Below are 25265 nucleotides of genomic sequence, written 5' to 3'. Positions count from 1 at the left end.
AGCTCGAAACTATTGCAGCGCTGCACCCTGCGCGCGAGGTTACCCGGGGTGAAGCTACGCCGGGCAGCCGCGTCCACGGCTCGCCTGCAGAGCCGGGGGGGTTTGGCTCCTCCGTCCTCACCCCCCAGCGGTCTCCTGCCAGCCCTGCTGCTCGCTGGGTCCCCTTCTGAGCTCACGCAGCTTGCTAACCCAGCAGAAAGCTGTTTTATTTATTTATTTTTAGGTTTGGGGTTTTGCTGGATTCTTTGTCGCTTTTTTTTTAATTTTTTTTTCTCCAAGAGAGCGAATTGAATTGGCTCGCCAAGACTTGACGAGCTTCCAGAGCCCTCAGAAAATGACTAGGGGAGAGCATCTGGGTGGAAGTGCAGAGGATGTGGTGGGGACCAGTGAAGGGGAAGCGGGGTCTCCGCCTCGGGGCGGCACGCCGGCTGGATCCCGTAACCCTCCGGTGGCCGCTGCGAGCTGGGAACTGGCCAGGAGCCCGAAGCACTGTAGGGTTATTCCCTCGGTGGCTGTGCTTCTGGATAAAGCTTCAGTTCCCCGGTCAGAAATGGGCACCGTGGGCTTTCCTTCAGCTGGCGTTTTGCTCTGGAAGCTGGTCAGGTGAAACCTTCAACCCAGGCTGTGTCTGCAGTGGTGGTGTGGTGTCAGATCCAGCTTGTGCCGCTCGGCTGTTCCTAAACAGCGAATTCCTGCAGGTATATTTCTGCAGAAAGCAAATACGGCACAGAGCTCGAGTGATGCCTCATTTTGGAAAATGACAAAATATTAATTAGTGTTACAAGCACTGCAAACATCTGTATAAATAAACGTGCTACACAATGTTCCTTATTCTTTATTTTTTCCACCTGGTAATTAGTCTGTATTTCACATCGACTTGCGGGTCATTATGACTTGTGAGCTAGAGAGGCATGCACAAAATTATGAATTAGGGAGGGTACGTTGTCAATCAGATGGATAAAAGATGCAGTAGGAAAGAGAACTGGAGCAAGCATTGTGTATAGCGGTGCTGAGAGGAAGGAATAGAGATATGTGTGAGGCCGGAACAATGCAAAAACCTAATTCAGCCAAGGCTGGTTGAAGTCGAAACTCGAATCCTGTTTCTTTAATATGGAGAACTTGGTTGTAGCAGCGTGTTTGAAATAGAGCAAGTGGCTGTGCTGCACCTCCCTGTGTGCTGCTCTGCCTGCATGCTGCGGGCTGGGCTTGCTGTTGCCTGCATTGGCTGGTGGGACTCGGGGCAGCTTTTTGGCCATTGGAGCTTGGAGAAAGTTATTTAAAGGCTAGCACGTCGTGACACTGCCAGGTGGATATTGCTGTGCAAAAACTCGCGTTGGGCCTGAGCGGTATGTCTCATAAGCAAGAAGTGTCATCCATTTTAAGGGTAATTACTTAGTGAAAATCTTCACAAATAACCCCAAGTCAGCCGTGCTAGAATAAGCAAAGAAGGTAGAAAGTTGCTACAAGCAACAGGCACCGTGGTATTTTGGGGTATGCCCACGGTGCTCCCCTTTGGGAAGGCTCTGCTGGGGTGCCTGTGCTGGGCTGGGAGGCTCCTGGGCGCAGTTCCCAATGTGGTGGCATCCCTTACACACTGAGTTCCTCCGAGGAGGAGCTTGCTGCCCGTCCAGCTTCACTCCCAAAAGATGTCTGAGCACAGCCAGGGTCAGGGAATTTTAAGGTGGGTTCCAAAATGCTTGCATCCATCAGCACGAGTCCATCACTTGGAGGAGTGTCTTTAAGCACTGCAGATGTGGAATATCCTTTGTGAACCTTTCACAGAATGTGTAAGAGGATGAAATATGCGCTGGGAAAGGACTTTACTTACAAACTATCGACATGTGTAAGTAAAATCACTGTGTCACAGCTCCTACTTCCTGCTCCTGTGTTTCTAACTCTTGCCTAAGCAGATGGAAGTAATAAATTAGGAAAGAATACAGCGTGAGCTTACTCTGAAAGCAAGGGCAGATGCTGAAATCTGTTGTCGCTGGTTTGGCCTTTCTGGGATGGAGATTGGGGCTGGTAGCTTGAGGCTGAGCTCAGCAGAAACTCAGTGGAGAAGGTACCAGGAAGAGCACAATGACTGGTCCAGACGTCAACACACATTGCTTCTCACAGAACTGCACAGAAATGAAACCAGGATCCTTCAGGACAACTACTTGGGCTGAAAATTCATATTTTTTTTTTTTACCGTATCATGCAGCGGATGGGGGTGATGTAAGAGCAAACTGTTCTTGGGAGCAGAACTTGTAGCGTTTTGTTGCTCTCCTGGTGCCAGGATTTAGGGATTCACTCCTCTGACTGCTAGCAAAGCAGGCTGTTCCCGTGAGAGGAGCGTGTTGGGGCAACATTTGAAGGAATTTGGATATTTGCAGTTTTACGTGCAGGGAAGGTTGGGAGGGAAGAAATAAATGGCCTTGACATACATCTGAAAAATGACGGAAACTTTCCTGCCTCGTGTAAAATAAAATTACCCGAGTTGTTAAGAAAGATGGTTTGACAGAAATAGCGTGTGGGCTTAAAATGTAAAAATTTGTCGTGAACAACGGGAACTGCTTTGGAGTTGTGTTAGTATCGAGAGGGTTTAATTTAGCTCGGGTTAAGATCTCGGTTAAAACGATCAGCTGAACTTGTTGGAAGGCTGCAGGTTCTCAGCCCGGGTGCATGTGTGGGTCTGCAGCTTGCAGTGACTGGGGTGAAACAAGTGAGGTGGCCATGGCACAGGGTGAGGCTGCTTTTGAATGCCCTTAAGTGGGGAGTGTGTTGGGATTTCTAGTGGTTCATACCATGGTCTTTTTGGTTTTTTTCCCCAACCCAAGTTCCAGATGCAGTTCTTCCAGGGCACTTTGTCCCCACTCTGGTGCTGGTGACGTGGATTCAGTGTGCTGCCATCTCCATGTGTCACTGGCTGTACTGATAGGAAAATCGGGGCACAAACCAGGGATTAGCTTGCATAGGACATCTTTTGGAGATATGGAGGTAACACAGGGCTCTTTGCTACAGAGCTCGTGGTGCAGATTGCCTCTTTCAGACTCTTACAGGTAGCTGTCTCGTCCACGCCAGTCCTCACCACGTGTCTGTGCTCTGCTGTGCTGAGTTGCCTCTCTTGCACCTTTAGAGTCCTTCAGCAGTGTAGTAAAGCAGTCAGTGCTTTTAATTCTGATGTTGGTGGAGACAGGTGAGAAAGTCAAGTGACCTGGGGCTGGGGAAGCCGTGTAGCACAAGGCAGGGTATTTTTCCTGCTTGTTCTCACCAGCATTGTAACGCTACGAGATTGTTCTCAGCCTGAACTGTGCTGTTGCTGATTTGTAGCCGTCAGGACTGATAAACCATGTGAAGGGGCCTTCGGAGTATCTGTGGCAAACTGTTCTTGGATGGCAGTGCACGCGAAGCCTGCCTGCATTGCCGGGGAGTACAACTGTGCTGCTTTCCTCCTGCGCTGAGATCATTCTCCTATCCAACTGTTACCCAGCTGATGTCCTGACAGTCCTCAGTTTTTCCATAATGACAAAATCAAATTAGCCCTAAGATGACTGGTGCATGCGGCATTCCTCTTGGGTAAAGCGTGTTGGCCTGAATATTTTCTGGCTAGTTTTTTCTCGGGGAGAATTCAGCGTTTTGCGCTCGAAAAGGGAAGGAGAAAAGATGCAGATGAGGAAATGCTGGTGTTGGAGGTGCAGGGAAAAAGCACACAGCTTTCTTCTAGAACATAATCTGTCCAGCTGTGAGTTAGTCATCTTCAGTCTCGTACAGAATGCGTCCAATCTAAATAGTTGAGCATCTCCCTCCTGAATGCGGCAAACCGGCGTCTTTTCTGCTCATGTGAAGCTGTAACAGGCGCAACCCATCTTAGGAGTGCCTTCATACTTGTGAACCTGCAGCATCCATCATGCTGTCAAGCCTCATTTACTCATGTGATGGGATTTTTTTTTTTTTTTTTGGCTTCTGTTCCACAATTTTCCAGGTTTAAAGAGGCTGCTTGCTGTTGGCTGGGAGCACAGCGCTGAGGATCCCAGGCAGGAGTGAGCGGAGAACGTAACGCAAGAACGGGAGTGACTCTCCTGAGTCAGGCTGAAGGGTTCGTTCAGCTCTGTCAGGGCCAAAAAATCGATGCTTGGGGAAGAATGTAAGGTGAGAGGGCTGCAGGATCTTGGCTAACGTCTCTAATTTCAGTGTAGTAGTTCGTGCTGTTACGTTAAAGACAGCCCTGTTCTGGGCTGCTTTGATTTCGTGTAGCTATCCTTCAAGGAAAGGGGAATAACTTGTCCATTATGACTTGCTTTCTGTGTGGATAAATACCTGTCTGCGCTAATCCTTTGTTTATATAATTATGGCTTTCTTTTTGAGGGGAGGGGGAGATTCTTGTTAGTGACCAAAGCAAGAACTGGTGAGTTTTTTGTGAACTGGCCTGCGTGAGCTGAAAGATTTCTGTGCTGGTAAAGGGATGGTGGACGTCCTTCTTTAGGCACTCAAGGAAACTAGCTGTGAGTGTGTTGGGAAATAGAAATACCCATAAAGATAGGTGCTGATAAATCTTACTGCTGTGAATGGGGAAGAGAACAATTACAATTAGACCAATACCTTTGCTATTAATATATGTTCCATGAAGCTATGGGGATGCTAACATCTGTTTATGCAGTGGAGCAGCAGCCTCCTCTGGAGGGGCAGTTGGAACTGGAGCTGCACTTGGGTAGTTTGAAGCATTCTCCAAAGGCTCCCGAGAATGCGTTTGATGTAGTTTTAGTTTGAAAAAAAAAAGTTTAACACTTTTTCACAGAAACTACACATGTACTCTGCGCACTGTGAAGGCTTAATGGCTCGGGTTGCTGCTGCCTTGGGACCCCGAGGCCGCAGTCTGTTGCATGACTTTAAATTTCCCCCCGAAGAATTGTGGTAAATCCATATGCTGTTTTTCAGGCTGTGTTCAACAAACATGGTCTCGTTCATTGGGAAGCTGCAATGCCAAGTATAAAAATGACTAGGTGAGATTTTCCAGTCTTTGTTAGGTGGAAAGTCAGCTCATCGGAAGGTTATTTTTGGCCTTAAAACGCATAGTTACACAAACACTTAGTGGCCCTGGAGAAGGAATGGGCAAAGGGCTGAGCAACCTGATCCAAGTTGGCCCTGCTTTTGGGAGAGAAGGGGGTTTCAGGCAGCAAACCTCCAGTGGTCCCTCCCAGCCCGCCTTGTGCTGTGGGTGTGGGGGGCATGCCTGTTGGAGGGAGGAAGGCAGGAGGACACCAAACTAGAAATGTTTGTGCTGGAGGAACTGCAGGAACAGTGGACAGCTAAAATACCTGGGATTGTATCTTTGAAAGGACACACCTAGCTGTATGGAAGGGAGTGGGATGAAATAAGCTTTGAATTTACTGCTCTTTCGTATCTTTTTATCTGGGTAAAATAAAATACTGGGTAAAGCTTTCATCAGACACTAGTAGGATAATAAAGTATGTTTAAGGAGTCCTGGATTGTTTTACCACCTCTCAAGGAAATTTACGGATCCGCACAGTTGCAAGGTGGTGCGTTGGCTAGCAGAGCTGCAAACCCACCCATGCGTTGTGAAGCAGCATTTTGGAAAGCAGCCCCTCAGAGGGCTTTAAGGTCATCACAGCTAACTGCCTCCACACAGTATTCGGGTCAGTATTTTATTTAAAGGGGTTAATGTGATTCTTGGGCACATCTAAAAAAGAAAAAGTTGAGGGGAAAGGAACATCAAGGAAAAATAAATAAGTAATCTTGCAAACAGTAACGTCGAGACTGATACTGGAATTGAATTTTGGTTTCTGTGCTTCAAGAAGAATGCCAGTGTATTTGGAGAGAATTCAAAGGACAGCTGCAGAAATGATCCAGGGACTGGAAAATAAGCCTCATGATGTGAGGCTTAAAGGAGCTCAACTTACTCAGCTTATTGAAAAGACAATTGAGAGAGGACTTGATCTTTCTCTAAAAGGACTTGTGAGATTTGCTGACAAAGGCATAGCACTATCAACCGAGGCTGGATAAATTCAATCTTGAAATACAGTTTCTTAGCAATGACAGTAATTAAATGTTGGCATCGCTCACAAGGAAGGTGAAAGGGGCAAGTGTTCATCTTTGCCTTTTAAAATAGGCCTGACTTGTTTCCTTCTGGAGAAAACATACTGTGATTTTTGTTATTATCATGGCAGTAATCCTTTCCTGACACCAGTGTGTGAGAATCTTTAGAGGTTTTGTGCCGTGGTCAGTTGGAGCAGGTTCAGATGTGTGTGCTCACGGTCAGCGCCAAGGTCGTGAAGTGCAGATTGATTTAGAGGAGAAATGGTTAACCCGGTACTAGCACACTGCCTTGCATAAGACACACAAGATGTGAAAGCAGCTCTGAAATTTAATGCTTTGTGGCTTGCATCTTTGGAAGTCAGCTCTTTCCCATACTGCGTTGTTTCAGATGTTTAAGATATGTTTAAGGCTCTCTGAAATCCTCTGCAGAGCAGCACTGATGTAACTGTGTACACTCACTGTATTCAAATGAGCGTTTCTGGATTCCAGTTGACCACAGCAGAAGTCTAAATCATTTTCCTCCTTTTTTAGAAACAGCATTAAAAAAAAATTGCACAATGTTAATGTGATTACAGCTCCTCTGAAAGGCAAAGCAGGCCCAAGCTCTCCTGGTCGGTTTGTTCTTAAATTAGTGGAGGGTATTCTCTGTCTCAAGTCAACTGGACTTGGTCTGAAAGTTTATTAACGTTTGAAATAATATTAAATAATCATCAAAAGCAGTATTCTAATGGCACTTGTTTGCTGTTTTTCGTGCCATTCAAATGAGATTACTTCAGCAATTCTGCTCCTCCCTCACTTTGTAAATTCACCTGGGAAATCGGTGACTCAGTTGGGTAATGGCTCCAGATCGTGCTTGTACTTTTTATTTGTGTTTGTCCATGCCGCCACTCCCTCGACAGCTGCTGAGTTTCTGTATTTTCATAGATTACCTTGCCCCAGGTGCCTCTGCAGATCTGCAGAGCTCTTCAGTTCCCTTCCAGGTCGTTCCCAGCTCTCGGTACCTGCAGCGTTGTGCAGGCAGAGCTCTCCCGGCCAGCTCTACGGGTGTGTGCGCGCGCAGAGGAGGCGGCGCGGGGCTGCAATCTCCTCTCCTCTCCGGCACGGCTGCATTCCTGCCTCTCCTCTGCTCCAGGTCCTGCCGGGGAGGAGCTGCTCGGCCTCTCTGCAGCTGTGTGCTGAGAGCAGGAAGCCTTCCCGCAGCCTGGGGAAGAAGGCGGCTCAAACACCCATAGCTTTTTTTTTTTTTTTTCTTTTTTTTTTTTTCACGTTGAGCCCATCGATTTGTCACAGGAATTGAGCTGCTTTGTAGCTGGGAAGGAGGTTGTCTAGCAACTGCAAGTTTCCTTGCTGAAGGCTAGAGGGATAGCAAGCTGCAGGAACGTGTTGGGGCACTGCACAATGTCAAGCAAAGGCCTCCAGCTTTGAGATCCAGTGCAGCAGCCTCAGCTGCTTACCTCATCCAGACGGCCCTGTCTGTCCTAACCTGCAGGAGCTACTGGCTGCAAGTGCCACGCACAAAAGAGGCTGTGAAGGATTGGCAGTTAGGAAACCTCCCCCTTCCTCTCTGCTGTGTCATCGTCTGCCTCTCCCCGGCACCGACAGGCTGATGGAGGCAGCCGCGTTCCCTCTGCTGCAGGGGGTTTAACCTCTTGTAGCGCGAGCAACTTTCGTGTTTCAACCTCTCAGTTTCACCATCTGGCTGCAGCTACTTGTGCTCGGTTGAATTTGCAGCAGTCAGTGTTCTCGGTATACTTCTCATAATCCAATATTCAAAAAAAAACAGCGGTTGTGGTGGCAGATAGAATTTCGCTCTTGCTGTGTTACAGAGCCATTTCCTCAGCGTCGCTTCCGTGTGAGCTCCACACCGAGCACTTTCGGTCAACTGCTTGATTTCAGTACTCCCGTGGTACCACCCCCGTGTAGCTAAGGGGGTTGGTTGTGGGGTTGTGCGCTCAGAGAAGCTCTTTTCAAAGGAAGAAATTACTAATAAATCTAAAAGCCACCAAAACCAAACCTGAGTGGCTTTTGTCTTTATTTAGTCACTATTTGCAGGTCTGTAACTGATCATCCCCTTGATGATTTTCAACTTGATCATCCGCTTTTCATCTTGTTAACACAAAATGGGCCACTCAAAGAAGTGGCAGTGGCTTGCAGCACTGGCTGTACCACTGAACTTTGCATTTCTTGCCAGCAGTTATGGAGCGCGTGGTGGGAGCTCTCTGAATAAGTACAACACCTTCCACCCCTGTGGTTGTGAGAGCAAGTCTCCGATTATCTTATTTTACCAAAGATTTACAAAACTTTTTTTTTTTTTATCTCTTGCTTCACAATAAATTACTTGTATGCCTTAAAGCTTGGTGGTCCGCTATGTTGCTGGTTAATGGGTTATTCTGTAAATCTGCTGTAATTCTGCAGTAGGGTGGGGATCGCCTGGGTGTGGAGGATCTGCCCCACGGAGCAGGGCATGCTGTGGTGCTGTATGAGGAACATTGGCCTTTCTCTTGCCGGTGCCAAGCTGCAATATGACACGGGATGTGAGTAAGCCAGAAAAGTGAACCATGTTAAAGAGCACCTTGATCGGAGTTCTGCATCAGCAGGTGGGCAGAAGCCGCAGATTTCAGGGTGGGAGGGGAAAATAAGGCTTTTTGGCCGATACGCTGTTCAGGGGCATATCGTGATTGCTCTCAGCACCACCATGGCAGGTTCTGTCTGCTCACTGATATGTTCTGGGCTGTGCAAAATTGGTCTGCAAGAAATTAGGGATTCCCAGAGGTCTCAGAGGTATCTGGAGGAGCCAAGAACCTCTGGACACCAGTGCCAGGCAAGTACAGTAGGCAGGGAGTTCCTGCAGAGACCTCCCTGACAAGGGGACGCAGTGGGGCCATGTAACCAGCCAAGCTCCAGTGCTGGAAGACTGCAGAAATCTTTCCTGAGCTCTTTAAAACCCAGTGAATTTTACATAGTTAACAGTGCTCGGTGATTACGCAGCTTAATTAGCAATAGGATTTGACCATCTCGCTGTGTGCAGCGCAGGCTGCAGATCTTCCCCTAGCCGAGTTTCCCACTCAAAGCCTGTTAAACAAATTGCTGTTTGTTAGAGCGCAGCAAACGAGCGTTACATAAGCCTCGAATAACTTCCTTCCAGTTCGGGGGAAAAAAATGTATTTGCATGAGCTCAGGCCCAGGTGCAACGCTGTGAAACTTGCTGGTCACAGAGCCCAGTATGGGCTGGAGCCATGAGGGCACTTGGTGACTGGGAGGGAGGGAAGGAAAGGGGGCTCAGAAGCAGAGAGCAGGATTGAACCTCGACCCTGTGAGGGGTCTGTGGTGGCTGGGCTGCCTTGGTGTGGTGGGCTGCCTGCTGGGGGCTCAGCCTGAGGCGGCGAGAGGATCCACGGCAGGCCCTTGTGAGGCTGGGGGCTCATTTTCTCCCCTTCCTCATCCTCAAACAGACCGTGGGACAAATTGTGATTTTTCCACCACATTAAAGCGCCCTTTGGTGCTGTTGTGGATATCGTGCAGTCCTGCTTCCCCTTGGAGCCGTGGTGGGGGCGAGGGGCGGCAGCGTGAAATGGAGGACTCCTGAGCTGAGGGAGGCCGGGGCCGGGGCTGGGCCCCGGCGCGTCGCGATCTGGGCTCCTCCGGCCTCGCTGCCATCTGCCTCGCCTGGGAATAGTTTTCTCTGGCGCAGCCCCTGTGCCTCGGTGTTGCATCATCTCTGGGAGGCAGGCCAGGCCCGGAGCCCCAGCACAAAGGCTTTCTGAAGCCGATGAAGCTTGTTCTGTGTGCGAAGCGGCGCGCTCCTTCCTGTCGGCCTTTCCGCGGCGTTCCTGAAGCGGCCCGGCTCTGGGAAGCCCTCCGTAAATCGCCGCTTTATATCCCCCTGCTTCCTGCACACCTGGCTGATGCAACGTCTGCCCGCCGAGCCCGGCTGCGGGCTCCTCTGGAGCCGTTTTGTTCGCCCTGGCGGGGAGTGGCCGGGCAGGCAGCCGGCATCACGTGGAGGCCTTAAATAGATGTAGAAAGGACGTAGGGCCAGGCTCGCGAGGCAGCGAGTATTTAGTGGGATTACGGAGAAATCTTTTCCAATTCTGGGACGGGAGGCTGCAATCCTACTCCTTGGCAACTTGTTTGTGGTCAGCCTGCCACTGGTTGCAGCTCCTGGCCGCCGCTGCCTGCCAGTAAATGCTGCCGATTCTCCTCCTATGTTCAGCAACTTCCCGCGGCCGCAGGGACCGGCCGGATTCTCGTGGGAACTGTAATTCCCTCCGTTTGGAGCCGGGCCTAGTTATTGCCCTTTATTGCTCCGCTTCCCTCTGACCTTGCATGTGGTATAGGATTTTCTCCGAAATCCCTTCATAACACACATTCAAGGTCTGCAGTTATTTATCCTTGGGGGTTGTCTGACGGCCTTTTCAATTTAGGGCTCGTCTACTTAGGAAAGTTTGACCAGTTACGCAGATACAGCCGTTCACGTGCTTGCTATTACACTCACAGGCAACAAAAGCTAGAACAAAGAAATACTCTGGTCTGCCAGGATTAAACCGGTGTTGTTTATGTTATTTAAATTAACCTCCAATCTTATTTTAACCATAGCCATTTTCTGGCATAGGCAGGCCTCTTAAATTCAGTCTCAAAATGTAGGGCTTGTACGGACAAGGTGCGGCAGACAGCAGTGGTACTTTCCAGTACTGCTGTTCCTCGGTGTCTGCTCTGCCCTATTGCAGAAATGCGTTGCCCTTATAACCATATCTAAAGGGGAATCTGTATTTTACCTGCTTCTGCTTTTAGTCCCGTGTTCTTGGCGTCAACTGCGCTCGATGAGACATGGCAACATTTCCTTCCTGCCAGCTGTTTTGGCAAAGGCTTAGAGGGGACAGTCGCAGCACTCACTGCCACAGCTGGATTCACTGGAGGTTAGTTGTCGAGCCCTTTGTCTCAGAGTATTAGTTCTGAACCTTTTTGTTTGCATTTTCTGATTTCTGTGACACACAGACGTTTGCCTGTTCCCCTTCACCCTGTGGGAAAAGACAGCGACAACCTCACATTGTAGAACCAGCACAGCAGTCAGGATGTGTTCCTCTTGCTGCAGCCTTCTTCCCCTGCTACCATCCCAAATCAGATGCTTGTAGAACTGTTTTGTTTTTATTTTTTCCTCTTTTTTAGTTTCATTTACTTTGGTAAATTTTTCTATCATCATTTCTGTGGAGTCTTATTTATAGTAGACCTTTCTTTTCATCTTCCATTGCTATGGATCTTTCAGGAAAAAATAGAGTATTTTCAAAAACAAAAGCATTTTCAGGAGTTCACCTTTATTTCATTTTTGAAATTATCATTTTAAATACTTTTTGCATTTGAAAGAAGTATTTAATTCTTCAGCATTTGAAGAATTTGTCATCTTCACCAATGACTTGTTACGCTGTGGGATAGAGGCAATTTAATGCAATGTTTTTAGCACAGAAATGGGCCGAGAAGTACTTCTGTCTCTTGAGTTTTTTTTATCTTCTCCACCATTACTATTTTTTAAAGTTTTATTTTGATGACTAACATTTCGGAGGTTTAGCATTTCATGGAGACTGCTAGATTTTCAAAGCGTTGTCTTGTGAAACTTTCTTAAAACAAAGGTTATGAGGACATTGATATAAACTTCTCTACTGTGATGGTCTTTTCCTTTACACTGAGGTTGTTACTCCTTTAAAACATCAGCTCTGTCACCATCCTGCTCAGCGGACCGTGTGTGCAGGCCATGCAAATGCAGCTAGGTCTGTGCTCATCAGCGTGGGGCACAGGCAGAGCTACCTGGTGTCTGCCAGCCACCTCTTCATGTAAGCACACCTCGGAATAATTTGGTCTGCCACGGATCACTGCTACTCTGTAATTTGCTTCCCCTTTCTAATTTGGTATGTATTTGTTTATGGAATTATCCTTCTGTGTGAATCTTCAGCCAATTTCAAATCAATATGAATTAAACTTTCCAGTAAGCTTTCACGGTGCCAATGAGGTGTTTTACGAAAATCCACACGAGCCCTTGTCTCGAGCCTCTGCCTCCTGGCTGTGCTGGACTGTAAGGAATGCAGTTGAGTTGTCCTGCAGAAGGTATTTCTGGAAGCAAAATCTGCCCTTCCTTTATCTCTTACTATATTTTTCTTTTATCATAATACCTGATATCCTTAGCGATTCCAAAAGAAAAGCTCAGGCTGTTTGTCTGCAAAACAAAGGGGTTTTGCACAACTTCTTGACTGCTGAATCAGCAGCAAAGTTTTGAGGTTATTCTTTCTGCTTTTCTGAGGAATCTCCCCAGTCCCAGGTCAGTGGCTGAGAACACTTGAGTATGCATTTTGTTATTTCTTGCTTGACGGTTTAATTTCTTTCACTTGCTCGCTGTCACCACTGACGGTCCCTTAGGGTGTAGTTTGCAGATGAGGTTAACTAAAACCAATGTTTTCTGAGTCAGATAAAATGATGGAATCCCATGGGCGGACATGATGAAAATCTCTTACAATATCTTAAACCCAGTTTAAACAAATTTGACCAAAGGATTTTCAGTTTTCAGCTGTTTACCGAGTTTTATCAAAATCAGTTTAGCTCGCTTGTACCTCAGTTTTAAACACGGCTTACGTGGCCTTAGCTGAACTGCTTTATCACGCTGACTTTAGCTAAGTAGGTGTATTTGTAGACACACGTTGAGGTGGCTTCCAGCTTTTCCTTAAGGTGCTTTACGAGGATGGGAATCATCCGTATGATTTCATACCTTGTAAGGAACAGCCTGACTGATGCATCAGTCGGTGGGTACCAAAAGCTGATGGAGATGAGCTGTGTAGTAGAGGCATCACTGTCGCCTTTCCTGATCCTTGACGCCAGGTCTTGTGCAGCGTGGTGAGCAGATCGAGTCTCACTGGGGTGTTGCATTTTGACACGCTTAACGATTTTTAAATGTTGTTCTTGTTCTGAGAGCTTGTTGGTGCTTTTGTCGTGGTTCTCCAGATCCCAGAGAACAAGTGAGCTGTGAAACAAATTTATAAATAGAAGTATTTCTCTTTGCATATAGATACTTACATATAAAAAAGTATGATAATGGCAAATACTCATATTAATACATTTTTTATTTAATTAACTCAGTCTTTCCTTGCTACTTAGTGAATCCAGCATGTTTCCAGGGCAGAGCTAAGCATTTGTATTAATAGACTGAGGCACAATTCAGGTGAAACAGAATAAATTGGAGTTAAAAGTCTTACAGATTTGTCTACTCTGCCTCTGTGTAGGTGTCCTTATGGAACAGCATGTCTGAAATTCTGGGAATTTGATGCGTTTTTTTCTGAGCTGGCTGTTTTAAACTGGCGAAAACCCTTGATCTGATTCTGTTTGCACTAAAGGTGCTTGCCCTTCTGTGAGTATCTGCCCTTGACATGGGGTTTGTAGGTGTGCTGGAACAAACAGGCAGTGCCTGCTGCGCTTCGGGTGGACTGCCCTCGTGTTTGGGTGCCGCGATGTTTGGAAACGGGACCTCTGCAGAATGGCAATTGAACCACTTCACATTTACGTGACATGTCCCATGGATTTGGACTGCAGGCTCTCAGCGGCACGAGTGGCGAGAAAAGTTTCCAGCAGTAAATTTTCTGTGTCTGTTTGATTTGTAACACGGAGGGCAGCGTTTGTGGAAGGGAGCCAGTGCAGTGCTGCTGCTGTTGCATCCGAAATGGTTTCGAAAATTAAATTTACTGTTCGAGCAGCTGTTACCTAACCTTTGCTTGGCCAGCTTGGATTTATTACAGTCCTTCCTGTCGATACAGGATATTACCTGAAATAATTGAATAGCATGTATTTGCATTTTAGCTAAGGCAGCCGTTTGTGATTTTGGTGTGTGACCTGTGCTGAGCCAGTTGGGGACCATGAAGCTGTGGTGGTGGTGCAGGTGGATGGATGCTCGACTCAGCTCTTGTGATGATGCTGGGGAAGCCCAGGTGTCTTTGTACTGGTGTTAAGGAGGCAGGAGTGTAGTATGGGGGCAAGAACATCTTTAAACACTGCATTTTCGAAACCAGTTAAGCATTATTTACCCACTAGGCCATCAAAATTCCTGTTCCCATTTGATTTTGAGAAGACTTGTATCATGAGAGAGAGACGTTTGTGCTGTGGTCCGAAGCTCACTACATTTGCATTAAGATTTCAAATTTTAGGAAATCTTCCAGTGGCACTGGAGAGAACTTCCTGCCTTTTTTCTCCCATCTAGCTGTATATTTTTGGGGATGGGAGGCAGGCAGGAGTTTGGGGATTGTCTATAGAGGGAATTAACCGGTGCCATGGGTGAATGTTTTGATCTCAACCCCTGTTTTCTGGGCAGGCTGATGTTTTGGGTGTTCCCAGGGCAAGCTTCATGAAGACCACACTGTAATCTAGCCTGAAGGTGGTGTGGTCTTGGACAGCACTTCGGATTTGTCTCAGCGATTCATTTTGAATGTTACATTGTCAGAGTTGAAAGTACACAGAAAACAGCAGCGACAAACAGCAAAATCTGAGAGCTGGCGATTGTTGGGCAAGTCCTGCTGGATCAACACAAAAGCAATTGAACTGGAATTCGCCTTGTCTAACCTTTTTTGTTTGGCATTTCGTGGTTCTCCAGCGCTCTTTCCCAAAAGTGGGAGTTGCTGTTGGGCCGAAACGGCCTGCTATTTGCAGCGTTGGTGGTGGGAGGGTTTCCTCTGAGCAGTGACCCAGAACTTGTCCCGCTGAGCCCAGGGCTGACATGGTGTCCTGTGAAGCTCGGGTCCAGAGACCGCGCCTGAAACCCTTGGGTCCTGCTGAGTCACAAGTAGGCAGGAGCTGGAATTTGTCCTGATTAAATCTCAGGCTGCTGCCAGCTGGGGACGGTCATGGCAAAGGCAAGAGATCAATAGGGTAAAGAAACCTGAGTGAGTATTTAAAAAAAACTATACTTTTTTATTTCATTTCATTTCATTTTTTAAAGGTTTCTATGTCCCTTAGAAGGGAAGGGTACTCCAGATGCTGTGAGACCTATCCCCCCCTTTTCCTTTAACCTTTACCCGGTGTTACGTGACTCCGTGTTGAAGCAGGATCGGTGTCTGTAGCTCCCAGCTGCATTTCAGCAGCACAAGTTCTCATCTGGTGTCAGTGCGGAAATCACAAGTACAAGAAGGGGTGAGACGCTCCTGAAAGGAACTTCTATGGTTATTTTTCATCCAGAAAACGCACTCAAGGACACCTGAGCTGGCTCAGGCTGCCTGTGGGCTTGTCCTGCTCTGTTTTTTCATCTGCCCACCTCCCCACGAGGCCGTCGCTTTGGGGCATAACAGGGAGTAGCCACGGACCGCTTGGAAATCATTCCATGCCACGTCTGTAGTTCACCTTATGCCTGTCGTATGATCAGGAAGAGATTTCTCCTAGGGATACATGCTGAAAAAGGGAAATCTGTCCCAGCGATAAGACGAGTGCCCTGCCTTTTAAGACAGAAGGGAGAGGCAATATAACGTGTGGCACCTCTACTTGCCAACTTTCACTTCATTTGCCCTTGGAGGGGGAGTTCTGGCATTTCTGGGGGGTGTGTGAACAGCAGCAGGGCGGTCCCAGTGAGAAGCCCCCTGCCCACAGCTGCAACCAGGAGCTCTGGGGCCTCGCTGACCACGGTGAGGGCCGCAGGAGGCCAGGCGGAGGCTGCCCAATGCCTCCGTGACTCACTTGCTGCCCGGAGCCTGACGTGGCCCAGCTGTGGGGAGAGGACCACAGGGACCCCATGGAGCTCACTGCCATCGGTGGCAGCCCAAAGCCTCGCTGCTGGCCTCTCCTGCCCTGCTGTGGCACAGCCTCGTCGCCCGTTCTGCCTCCTCATCCCGCCCCGAATGGGCTGTGGCCGCGGCTTGTTTGGGGAAGGAGTGGGGAAATGCCGATGGAGGGCTGCAGGCAGTGGGTGACAGCTGCTGCTCGCGTGCAGAAGGAGCTAGGAGGGTGCTTCTCCGCTAATTAGTGCTAAGTTTAGTTGGGGGGGGTTATTGTTATTGGCTTTGTGGCGGAGCGGATCACTGTGTGTCAGTCCAAGGCTGTGGGGGAAAAAAACACACACCGCCATCTGCCTCTGCCCCCTCTTCCCTGGTCCCAGGTGTGAAAATAAAGCACATGCAGCGTGCCACTTGCTGTAAGTCTAATTTCTGCTCGTCTTTTGCTGAAAGCCTTCTCTGGGGGCATACGGCGGAGACCTCGTACCCATAAGGGAGGTTCAATGCTTTGTTTCTCCCCGGCAGGTTTCCCCATGTCCGTGACGTGTTGGCCGAGGCTCTGCGGCTCCTCTCCGCCCTCGGAGCGGCCGGTCGCTGCCCTCTGGACTCCGTGATCCCCGACGGGCGTCATGAGCATTGCAATCCCTCTGGGAGTCACCACACCAGATACGTCCTACTCCGACATGGCTGCAGGATCGGAGTGAGTGTTACCCCGCGGAGGAGCAGGGGAGGGTGGCTGGGGGCTGCCTCGGGGTCAGGGCCGGTGCTGGTCCACTGGATCTGAGATGGTTTTGAATGTTTAACAAAGGTTTTGTGGAAATTGGTAAGTTCTAAGGAAAGTTGTAAGAGTATGAGGCACTCAACACTGCTTTTTGTATCAGCTCGGTTAGGAAGTCTGCGTGCAAGTGCATGTGGTAGTGCGTTTGCACTTGACGTTGGCAAGGTACAAGCCAGCTCCTTTTCAAAAGCTGTTGTAAATGAGAGCTCAGTATGCTGGGCTTCCCTCTCAGCAGAGCCTGCTAGCTCAGACTCAGTACCAGTGCATACGTGACTGATTTCTGGAGCAGTGCAGAGCTTGGCTGGAGATGTACAACAGCATCACTCTGCGTAGACGCCTTTATGTGTGTTGTTCTGCCCTTGAGCATATTCCGAGAAGTGCAGCTAGGTGTGCAGACCTTCAGGGTTCCCATCACAGCACTCTGCCTTTGTAGGAGTCAGGAACATTTCAAATCCTGAAAATATTGTGATCTTTTCTTAAAATGCTTGTTAGAATGGTGTTAAGTCGAGTGAGTACTGTGTTTTCACTGGGGGCAAGAGGAAGGGCTACCACAAAAAGGGTTATTATATCAGGTATGGACTGTAGCGTCTATTTTTCCATAGCAATTCCTTTTTTTTTTTTTTTTTAAAGGACATTTTGCAGATTTATTTCCGCCATGTATTATTTACAGGTACCTGCTGTGCAAATACCTGCATGTCAGATTGATCACTGTAGAGCAGATAATGCTCCAGACTGCTAATTTTGAGCTGTAAGAGCAGTGGGCTAGGCTGTGAATCATTGTTTTGCCCTTCCATCTTGCCCTGATTTAAATACAGTCTGACTACACAGTCGCACTCCCTGCAAGACTGCTAATGCTCTTTTTCATCTGTCTTGGCACTGGCCCCACTGTAGGCATTCTTCTTTGTGAGGCTTCATTCCACCACAAAGTCCATATTTTTATAGACTGTTTTAAACGAGGAGTCAAAAATCTAGTAGGTCACTCATCTGCAGTAGGGATCTGATCCTTCAATTTCGAGACTTAATATTCAGTACTGCTTGTCACATGCTTCTCCCACACCAGCTCTTTAAAGACTCAACATCCAGGAATTTTAAACTATTTATGGCAGGAGAAAGAGTGCTAAATAGTTTGCTCGTGTACTATGTGCTTTGCTTTCAGAGCTGAGTGGGATATATCTATGCATGTCCTTTGTAAAATTTAAATATCAAAAGGCTGTCTATAAATCCTCTGCAAAGCATTTTTTCCACTGGCTGTAAGAAATTTGTAGGTCCAACTTGAGGCTAGGCTGGAGTTCTTTGAAAAAGGCTTTTGAAGATTTCTGAATTGGCTTCTCTCTCCGTTTTCTAAAAAGTGGGAATGCCAGGACTTTATTCTCCTGGCTTTGCATTGAGGCACTGTTACTTTACTGCTGAAGTGTCCTTCGTGAGTCTGTTCAAAGTTAAGGCTATCCTCCACTTCTCCTTTGAAATTCTACAAGTTTGAGGCGTGATATCTGTGCTACCTGAGCTTCTTGTCTCTTAGAAGGGATTTCAAAGATGTGCATCATGAAAGAATGGGAAGGTAAAAGCAAAACTAGCTGGCCCTCTTAAGGCTGAGCTTTAGCATCCTCCTCTGGCCTCCGATGCCAGAGGGGAAGTGAAAATGCTGAAAGATGTTTGTGTTGGGTGATCTCAGAGGGTGATAAGGAGGCTGCAGAGCACTTTTGCATATTGGAAGTTTTTGAAGCTCCTTGGAGGGTTGCTGGTGAGGAAGCAGGGCCCCAGCATTGTTGCCCCTGGACACCGTTGCACCAACAGTCCTGAAGTTGTATTGTTAGTGCTTGTGGCAGTGCTGCTGGTGTTCCAGGCTGGCTGTGTGAATCTGAGTGACTTGGGCAGAGGACAGATCTGCTGTTTAGTCTCTCTCCCTTCTGGTATTCCTTCTGAAAATAAATTAAACCTGAATGGATTTAAGTCTGGGCCGGTCTGGAAATCCTGAAGGGCTGTTGTTGTGAAGATGCAGCGAGGCTGGATTACGTGCCGAGCTCAAGCTCTGCATCCTGCCTTTTGTTAGGGAGTGTATCCTCGGAGGGGTGTCACCGCCTGTGTCTGCCTCTGCCTTCAGCTGAGTGCAGCTACGTGAAAAACCAGCTGAATTTATGATGTCATGCAGCTCGGTTCTGAGCTACAGGAGTGGGATTTACGCAGGTTAAAGGCTTTCTGCAGATCTTTGCACAGTAAATCACTGCTCCTTCCTGTGGGAGAGACGGGGCTGCCTCGCTCCAGAAGGAGGGAGCCCGGGAAGTCGGTGTGAGCGTGTAGCAGGTTTAGTGGCAGGGTGGGGCAAACTGCACTGCAGCAGAGATTTCAAGTGCTAATAGGAAGTCCAAAGGGCACAGGGGTTATTTTTCTTGGGTGGTGCCTAAACGCTCCCCCACGCGTGACCACTGGCCTGTAGTGTTTGAGTGCTGCTCGATTCCCACTGCCAACCTAAGACCCACTGAGAATCCTCCGAGATCTCACCAGAGCAGCACAAGTCCAAGGTAAAGTTCTTCCCTTCCTGCATTTTTCTTTCCTGCTTGCTCAGCTACCTGCGGTAATTTTGAAGAGGATTTCAGCTGCAGACGTGATTCAGTAATATTCTGCTGTATTCTGGTATGGGTCCTGCTTCTGTCCTCTGCAGAGATTTGCTGATGTTCATCTCCTGCTTGGGGGAAAGCTCCTAATAGGTGGTGCGTTGCCTTGCTGGTGTTCTGTCCGTAGCTTCATTATCTAATATTCCCTGCATTGAATTGCAGCTGTCCCTTCTCTGAGTAGGGTTTCTGCAGCTTTCTGCTGAGGATATACCTTTCATTTTGAGCTGTTTTTTTTCACCACCGTGTGGTGGAAGAGTGCATTGTACCTCAGCAACAAATTTCTTATTCAGCACATTGCACACACCGTGTTGCTGTGTAGAAAGAACAGGGTAAATCCGATTTGCCTGTGGCCGGTGTCTGTCCAGGTCATGAATTTTGTAGCCCCTTCGTAGCAGGAATCTCCAGCTCCCAGTGGCTGCTGTCGGGACAGCTGCAGGTTTCGTGCAGGCTTTATCATGGGACGTTGGACTCGGCTCACAATTAGTATCCAAGAGAGAGAGAAACGAGCGCAGATGCAGGAAAGCCGCTTAGCTGCTATTTGAAATAAGCTGTTGTGTAGATAACATGGCAGTACTGTTCGGTGGCTTTGAGATTAAGCTGGCTGAGTTCAGATACGAATGCCAAACTATACCCAACTTCCTTAACCATAAAGAAATTGAGCTTCATACCTGTTTCTTAATTATTTTTTTTAACTTCTCCGATTGAGACCAAGTTTTATGTAAGAGGAGTTATACAGGGTGGCCCTTACTCAGTTGCTTCCCTCTGTTGAAAGCAGGTTCATCCTGTGCAACGTTGGCACACACGGTGCCTGGTGAAGCTCATAGAACACCTCGATTTCACAAAGTTCCTTCATTTTGAGCTCATGTGTTGAATAGAAAAGAGCTGTGAAATACTGGCACTAAAAATGATGTTCTATTGATGGGTTTTACTTCTGGCCCTTTCTGCAGCCCAGAGTCTGTGGAAGCTAGTCCAGCTGTCAGTGAGAAGAATGTGTACTCCAGCCACGGCTATGGGGCCACCCAGAAACACAGCTATCGCGGGCTGCCTTACGCAGTGAGTACTCTCTCTGCAGTGAATCAGCTCTTTACTGTCTGCTTTGCTCTTTTTCTCCTTGTTCCATAGCTTTGCCTGTTAAGCTTCAGGAGATTTGGCTTATTTATTAGGGAACTCTGAGTTACAGCTGAGTTGTGCCATACATTTTGCATTTATGTGTTTATTATTTGTTGAAGCCTTGCATACTTTGTAGCAAGCTTTATTAGTGTTCTAGGTGATAGATTTTTTTTTTTAACTGAATGAAGTGACTATGTATGAATATATAATATTTTTCTGGCAGTAATTTTATGCCCTGTTTGGTTTATTGTATATTATTTATGCTTGTTTCAACTGCACAGGTCTTTACATTGATAACTTGTAACTCTGAGAAATAAGGAACAGTCAGGAAGGTTTGAAACTCTGGGATGAACAGGATGTCACAGAATCGTTGAGGTTGGAAGGGACCTTTTGAGACTGGGTAGTCCAACCCCCCTGCTTAGGCAGAGTCAGCTGGAGCAGATTGCCCAGAACTGTGTCCGGTTGGGTTTTGAATATCTCAGCAGACAGAGACTTCACAACGTGTCTGGACAACCAGTTCTGGTGTTTGACCACTGATGTCATCTCAGATGATTAGCAGAGCAACGGTTAATGTTGAAGTAGCCTGGTGACTTTCCTAGGTTTTGAATTTAATTCATTGGCGAATGTAATTCGTGAAGTAAACCATTCACCTCCTTCAGAGCTTTACCTTCTTGGTAGGTTGAGGAATTCAGTTTATTGTTTTACAGCGGTTGTTAAGTAATAACCTGGGAAGTTTCTAGGCATCATATCTTCACATTAAAAGTAGTACTGCCAATACTCGTTTTCAGGATCATAATTACGGAGCCCCTCCTCCTCCAACACCGCCAGCCTCCCCTCCTGTCCAGACCATTATACCTCGCGCAGAACTGAACGGCTTGCACTCACCTGATGAGGAGAACTCCGGGGACAGTGAGAGCTCCTCAGAAGGAGAATCAATTCCCACTTGGTGCCACTGCAGTGTCTCTCAAGATGGTTTCCTCCTCAAGTGCGAAAAGTGCAGGTAAGCTTTGGTGCAGTGCAGATCTGGACTGCTCCTCGTGTTGACTTCTCAAGCCAAGCTTTGTCACGTTTGGGCTGTGGGACGGACTTCCTTTTGCTAGCTGGAGCGTTCTTCCCAGTGCTTTACCTAGTATTGACCCTCCTCCTTTGCGTTGTCAGCCTGACAAGTGTTGGTGGCACCAGGAGTGGAGATGAGGATGTTAGATCGATGTTCTTATCATCCTGGGCCCCACTGAGGGCACGCATCTTGTGACATCCTGTTGAATTTCAAGTGACTTTACTCCTACAAACCAGCTTCAATTGTGCATTCTCGTTTGGCAGAGGAATGAGCAGGGGGAAGGTGATCAGACTCCGCCGCCGGAAGCAGGACAACGTGTCAGGTGAGTGAGTTTGTAGTTCTGATAATGGTGACTTTTGCTTTCTTTCTGCAAGGCCTTTCTTTTTGGCTGATGCAATCATCTAGTTGTAATCAGTGCCTGCTAGTGTTCTGTACCCACCAACCACTGGGGTTTTTTCATTCCTTCTACCTCAGCTCAGTTAGCTCTTTGGGAAATCAGGTTATCTTGTGAACAAAAAAGCAAAACGTTCATCAGGGCTAATCTGTGAGATACCAGGAGTGTGGGAGACCTGTTCCCAGTTTGGGAGGGAAAACTGAAGTGGTTCAGTTTTCTCAGGGACGAGCTGTGTATTGTCAAGTAACCTTGGTGAAAGCAGATGAAGGGGTGGGCTGTTCTCTGTGGGGTGAATTACAAGGTTGCTAATGAAACACTCCGCTCTATAGGTGGGGACAGCAGTGCAACTGAGAGCTGGGATGAAGAACTGTCTCCCTCTACGGTGCTGTACACAGCTACTCAGCACACCCCTACGAGCATCACGCTGACTGTCAACCGCGTCCGTAGAAGCAAACCGAAGAAGAGGAAGAGGAGTACAGAAAAAGCTCGCGCTGCTCCAAAGGCCAAAAAGATCAAGGTATGTGGAATGAGACGAGGTTGCTGTAGTTCCTCCCAAATGCTATGTGGAATACTGTTGAGAGCAAGATCACAAGCTGGGAATAAATGAGAAACTTGTCCTATCAGGAATTGCTCACCCTGGTGTAATAATGTGACTCCTTAAATGTGTGACCTGCTAGAGTATGTGGCTCTTAGTTTTAAAATGACCTTACTGGAACTCCACCCTTATTTTCCCAACACTGTCCATTCGTGCTCAGAGGCTTGAGCTCGCATATTTTCCATTCTGTATTAGGATTTGGGGAAATAGCTCCTGGAGTCTGCCTGCTTGTAGCAAAGAAGCAGCTTGTGAATGGAATGAAAAATGAAGTGAACATGGCATTTCTTAGCAGATTATGTTAGGAATCTGGGCTGCAATGCTTCTTGGCACTGTTCTTCAGGGACAGAGATAGTGCCTGTGTGGAGAACTATGTAGGTAGTAATGAGCATTTGCTGAGGGATGGCTTTACTGTCTTGTTTGTGAGGGTTTGGAGACTGAAATAATTTTAAATTGTCTGTATTGGAGCATGAGGGAGTGAGCAGCTGGTTCTTTCCCATCATCTGCTAGCTTTACCATGATTTTCCCCAGGTTTAGGTTTCCCTTGAAGTTGTTCTGGTAGGCACTAATTAAATAAAAGACTGGAAGCAGGAGCCTTGTGAGGTCTCTGGGTATCTTGTTGTGAACCAGTTTGATTCTGTTGTTGGCCCTTTCTTCTGTAGAAGCAAGCAGGGTCAGTCAGGACAGGTTGGGTTTTGATCATGAGATTTTATACCAAGCATGAGGCAGGCTTTTCAGTTCTGAAATCCTGGTTGTCAAGCTTGCTTTTTTTTTTTCAGTTTTCATTGGATTTGCATTGCAGAATCTTTTTTGTTCATGTCCATTGCTTCTTGTGTAGGTCTTCCTGTAATTCTTGCCATCTGTTGTTAAGGGTTGTTCGGTTGCATAAGATCTATTGCCGTTCAGGGGCACTAATTCTGAGAAAAGGTTATAAAATATTTTTTTCTCTCCTTGTTCCGGGGACAGGCTTTTCGAGAGGGCTCACGGAAGTCTCTGAGAATGAAGGTGAGTGGAACTGAGAAAGCTCTGTGACGGTGGTGTGTGAGTTGCTGTTGGTTTGTGTTTTTTTTTTCCCCCTGTAATTTTGTACTTCTCTTGGTTTGCCTGGGAAATTTCTGATTGTGCTACCAGAATCAGAATGATCCTAAGCCTTTCTGTGCACTAAAAGCAGGCCTGCTCAAAAGGTTATCACAGGAATTACCCCTTGAACCTTGCTTTTGCTTCAGATAGCCCATCACTTTCTGTAATGCCATCCTGTTCCAAGAGATAAGACTGATATATGACACCTGGGAGTGAAATGTTTGATGTAAGGATGTAGAACTGGTTGTGGCCACTCTCTTGTGAGGTCAGCTATCATTTGATTGCATCAAAGATATTTTAAGCTTGGGTGTCGTTAAGTAGCTCAAGTTTAGTGTTGGAGTCCCTAGCAGTGTTGCCTTGCTTCTATCCACATCCTATTACTTCGGGATGAAAGGAATGATACATTTATCTCTTTTTGCATTACTGGTAGGTTTGGTTAGATGATAGAAAGCTTATTTGACAAAAAAGGGGGAGGTAAACTTCACTACAAGCACAAGAGTTGTTTTAAAGGTCCATCAGTTCCATCTAACCATAGTGCTGTGGCTCTTAGCAGGTGGCTCAGAGGAAAAAGGATGATTTTGTGGTGTGTGCACCTGTCTCCATAGTACCCAAGTGCCTGAAGAGGATAAAAGTGCATATAATTTTTGTGCTTGTAATATGTATGATGAAAGTAATGATTATTTTTCAGTGGTTCTGGTCACTACTAATTCAGTGTCTCATATGTCTCAGTCCTAAAAGCCAGTTAAGTTGTTGACCTCTGGAATATTATTTGTTCAATTATTTAAATTATTGTCAAATAAAGAGTGAAGCGCTTTTTTTTTTTTCCTACCAGCTTCTTTTTTTCCCCTCCCTTACAAGACAGTATAAATGGATTACCTGATTTCAACCTCTCTTCTTTATGCTGCTTAGGACTTGCAGTTTTAACCTTCTGAGTATTAGCTTATGCTGTACATTCAGTTTCTTGAAACCCTGGTGACCATTTAGCTTGAAGGTTTTAGAAGTATTTTGGGATCAGTCACTGCAAAGATTGAGATACAATCAGCATCATCTAGCATTTTGTTGGACGTGAGTGGGTTGAATGTAAGACAAGCTTGCATGAGATTTATTTGCATTTGTATGTTCTGTTCCTGTGCTTTTTTAATCTGCTTAATTGTTTTTCCAAATTGACTTAAAAAGGACTCTTTTCTGGCCAAGTGCTAGCTTAATTTTCTTGTATGTAGCAGTGCCAATACCAACTCTCAAGGGGTCTTAGTCCTTCACAGAATTGTCTGTAGATTCCCAAGTGGCACTGTTGTACAATGTTTATGGAGGACAGAGGTTCTGAAAAAGGTGTCCTCGTAACCAATGCTTTCATAGCTTGGAGTGGGTTTCCCTTTTCTGTAGCATATCCATATGCTGAGCGCACTGTGGATAGATTTTTCCCGTTGTATGCTAGCTATTCACCCTTTGCTGTTTGGTGCAGAACTCCCCTTCTGAAGCACACGCCTTGGATGAAAACACAGCTGAAGGGTGGGAGAATCGAATACGGCTCTGGACGGATCAGTATGAAGAAGCCTTTACTAACCAGTACAGCGCTGACGTGCAGAACCTGTTGGAGCGCCATCTAAACTCTAATAAAGAATACGTGGGCAAAACTGCTATGCTAGACACAATCAACAAAACAGAGCTGGCCTGCAATAATACTGTAATTGGGTCCCAGATGCAGGTAAGAACCGATGTGACAGAAGTGGGGTAGGTCAGATCCTCTGGTTTCTAGGTTTAGGGTGTGGGCATGAGTGAGCAGGAATACAGCAGCTGTCAGGGTGTAATGTCAGACCAATAGGTATAGATTTGATGTGAAACGAAACAGAAGAAATACCAGTACCAAGACGTGAGACC

At 47.0% G+C, this 25265-nt stretch overlaps 1 protein-coding gene across 3 annotated transcripts in view; it reads left to right on the top strand.

Annotated features, from left to right (window-relative positions):
• Positions 1–25265, top strand: part of SETD5 (SET domain containing 5) — a 63652-nt gene that overhangs the window by 6678 nt on the left and 31709 nt on the right. For 2 of the 3 annotated variants that reach the window (XR_014318196.1, XM_082768236.1), the window contains exons 2-8: positions 16290–16464; positions 20102–20207; positions 21053–21264; positions 21585–21643; positions 22045–22232; positions 23274–23312; positions 24850–25092. Coding sequence is in view for 2 of the 3 variants with exons in the window: in XM_082768236.1 (XP_082624362.1) it covers positions 16394–16464; positions 20102–20207; positions 21053–21264; positions 21585–21643; positions 22045–22232; positions 23274–23312; positions 24850–25092 (918 nt within the window). In the remaining variant the exon portion in view is untranslated. Of the gene's footprint in view, positions 1–16289; positions 16465–20101; positions 20208–21052; positions 21265–21584; positions 21644–22044; positions 22233–23273; positions 23313–24849; positions 25093–25265 lie in introns of those variants that run through there. The other variant, XM_082768237.1, reaches the window with a different exon arrangement.

The sequence above is a fragment of the Aythya marila genome (assembly GCF_965140915.1).
Source record: "Aythya marila genome assembly, chromosome: 10".
NCBI classification, from domain to species: Eukaryota; Metazoa; Chordata; class Aves; order Anseriformes; family Anatidae; genus Aythya; species Aythya marila.
This window is presented reverse-complemented; position numbering and strand designations above follow the sequence as displayed.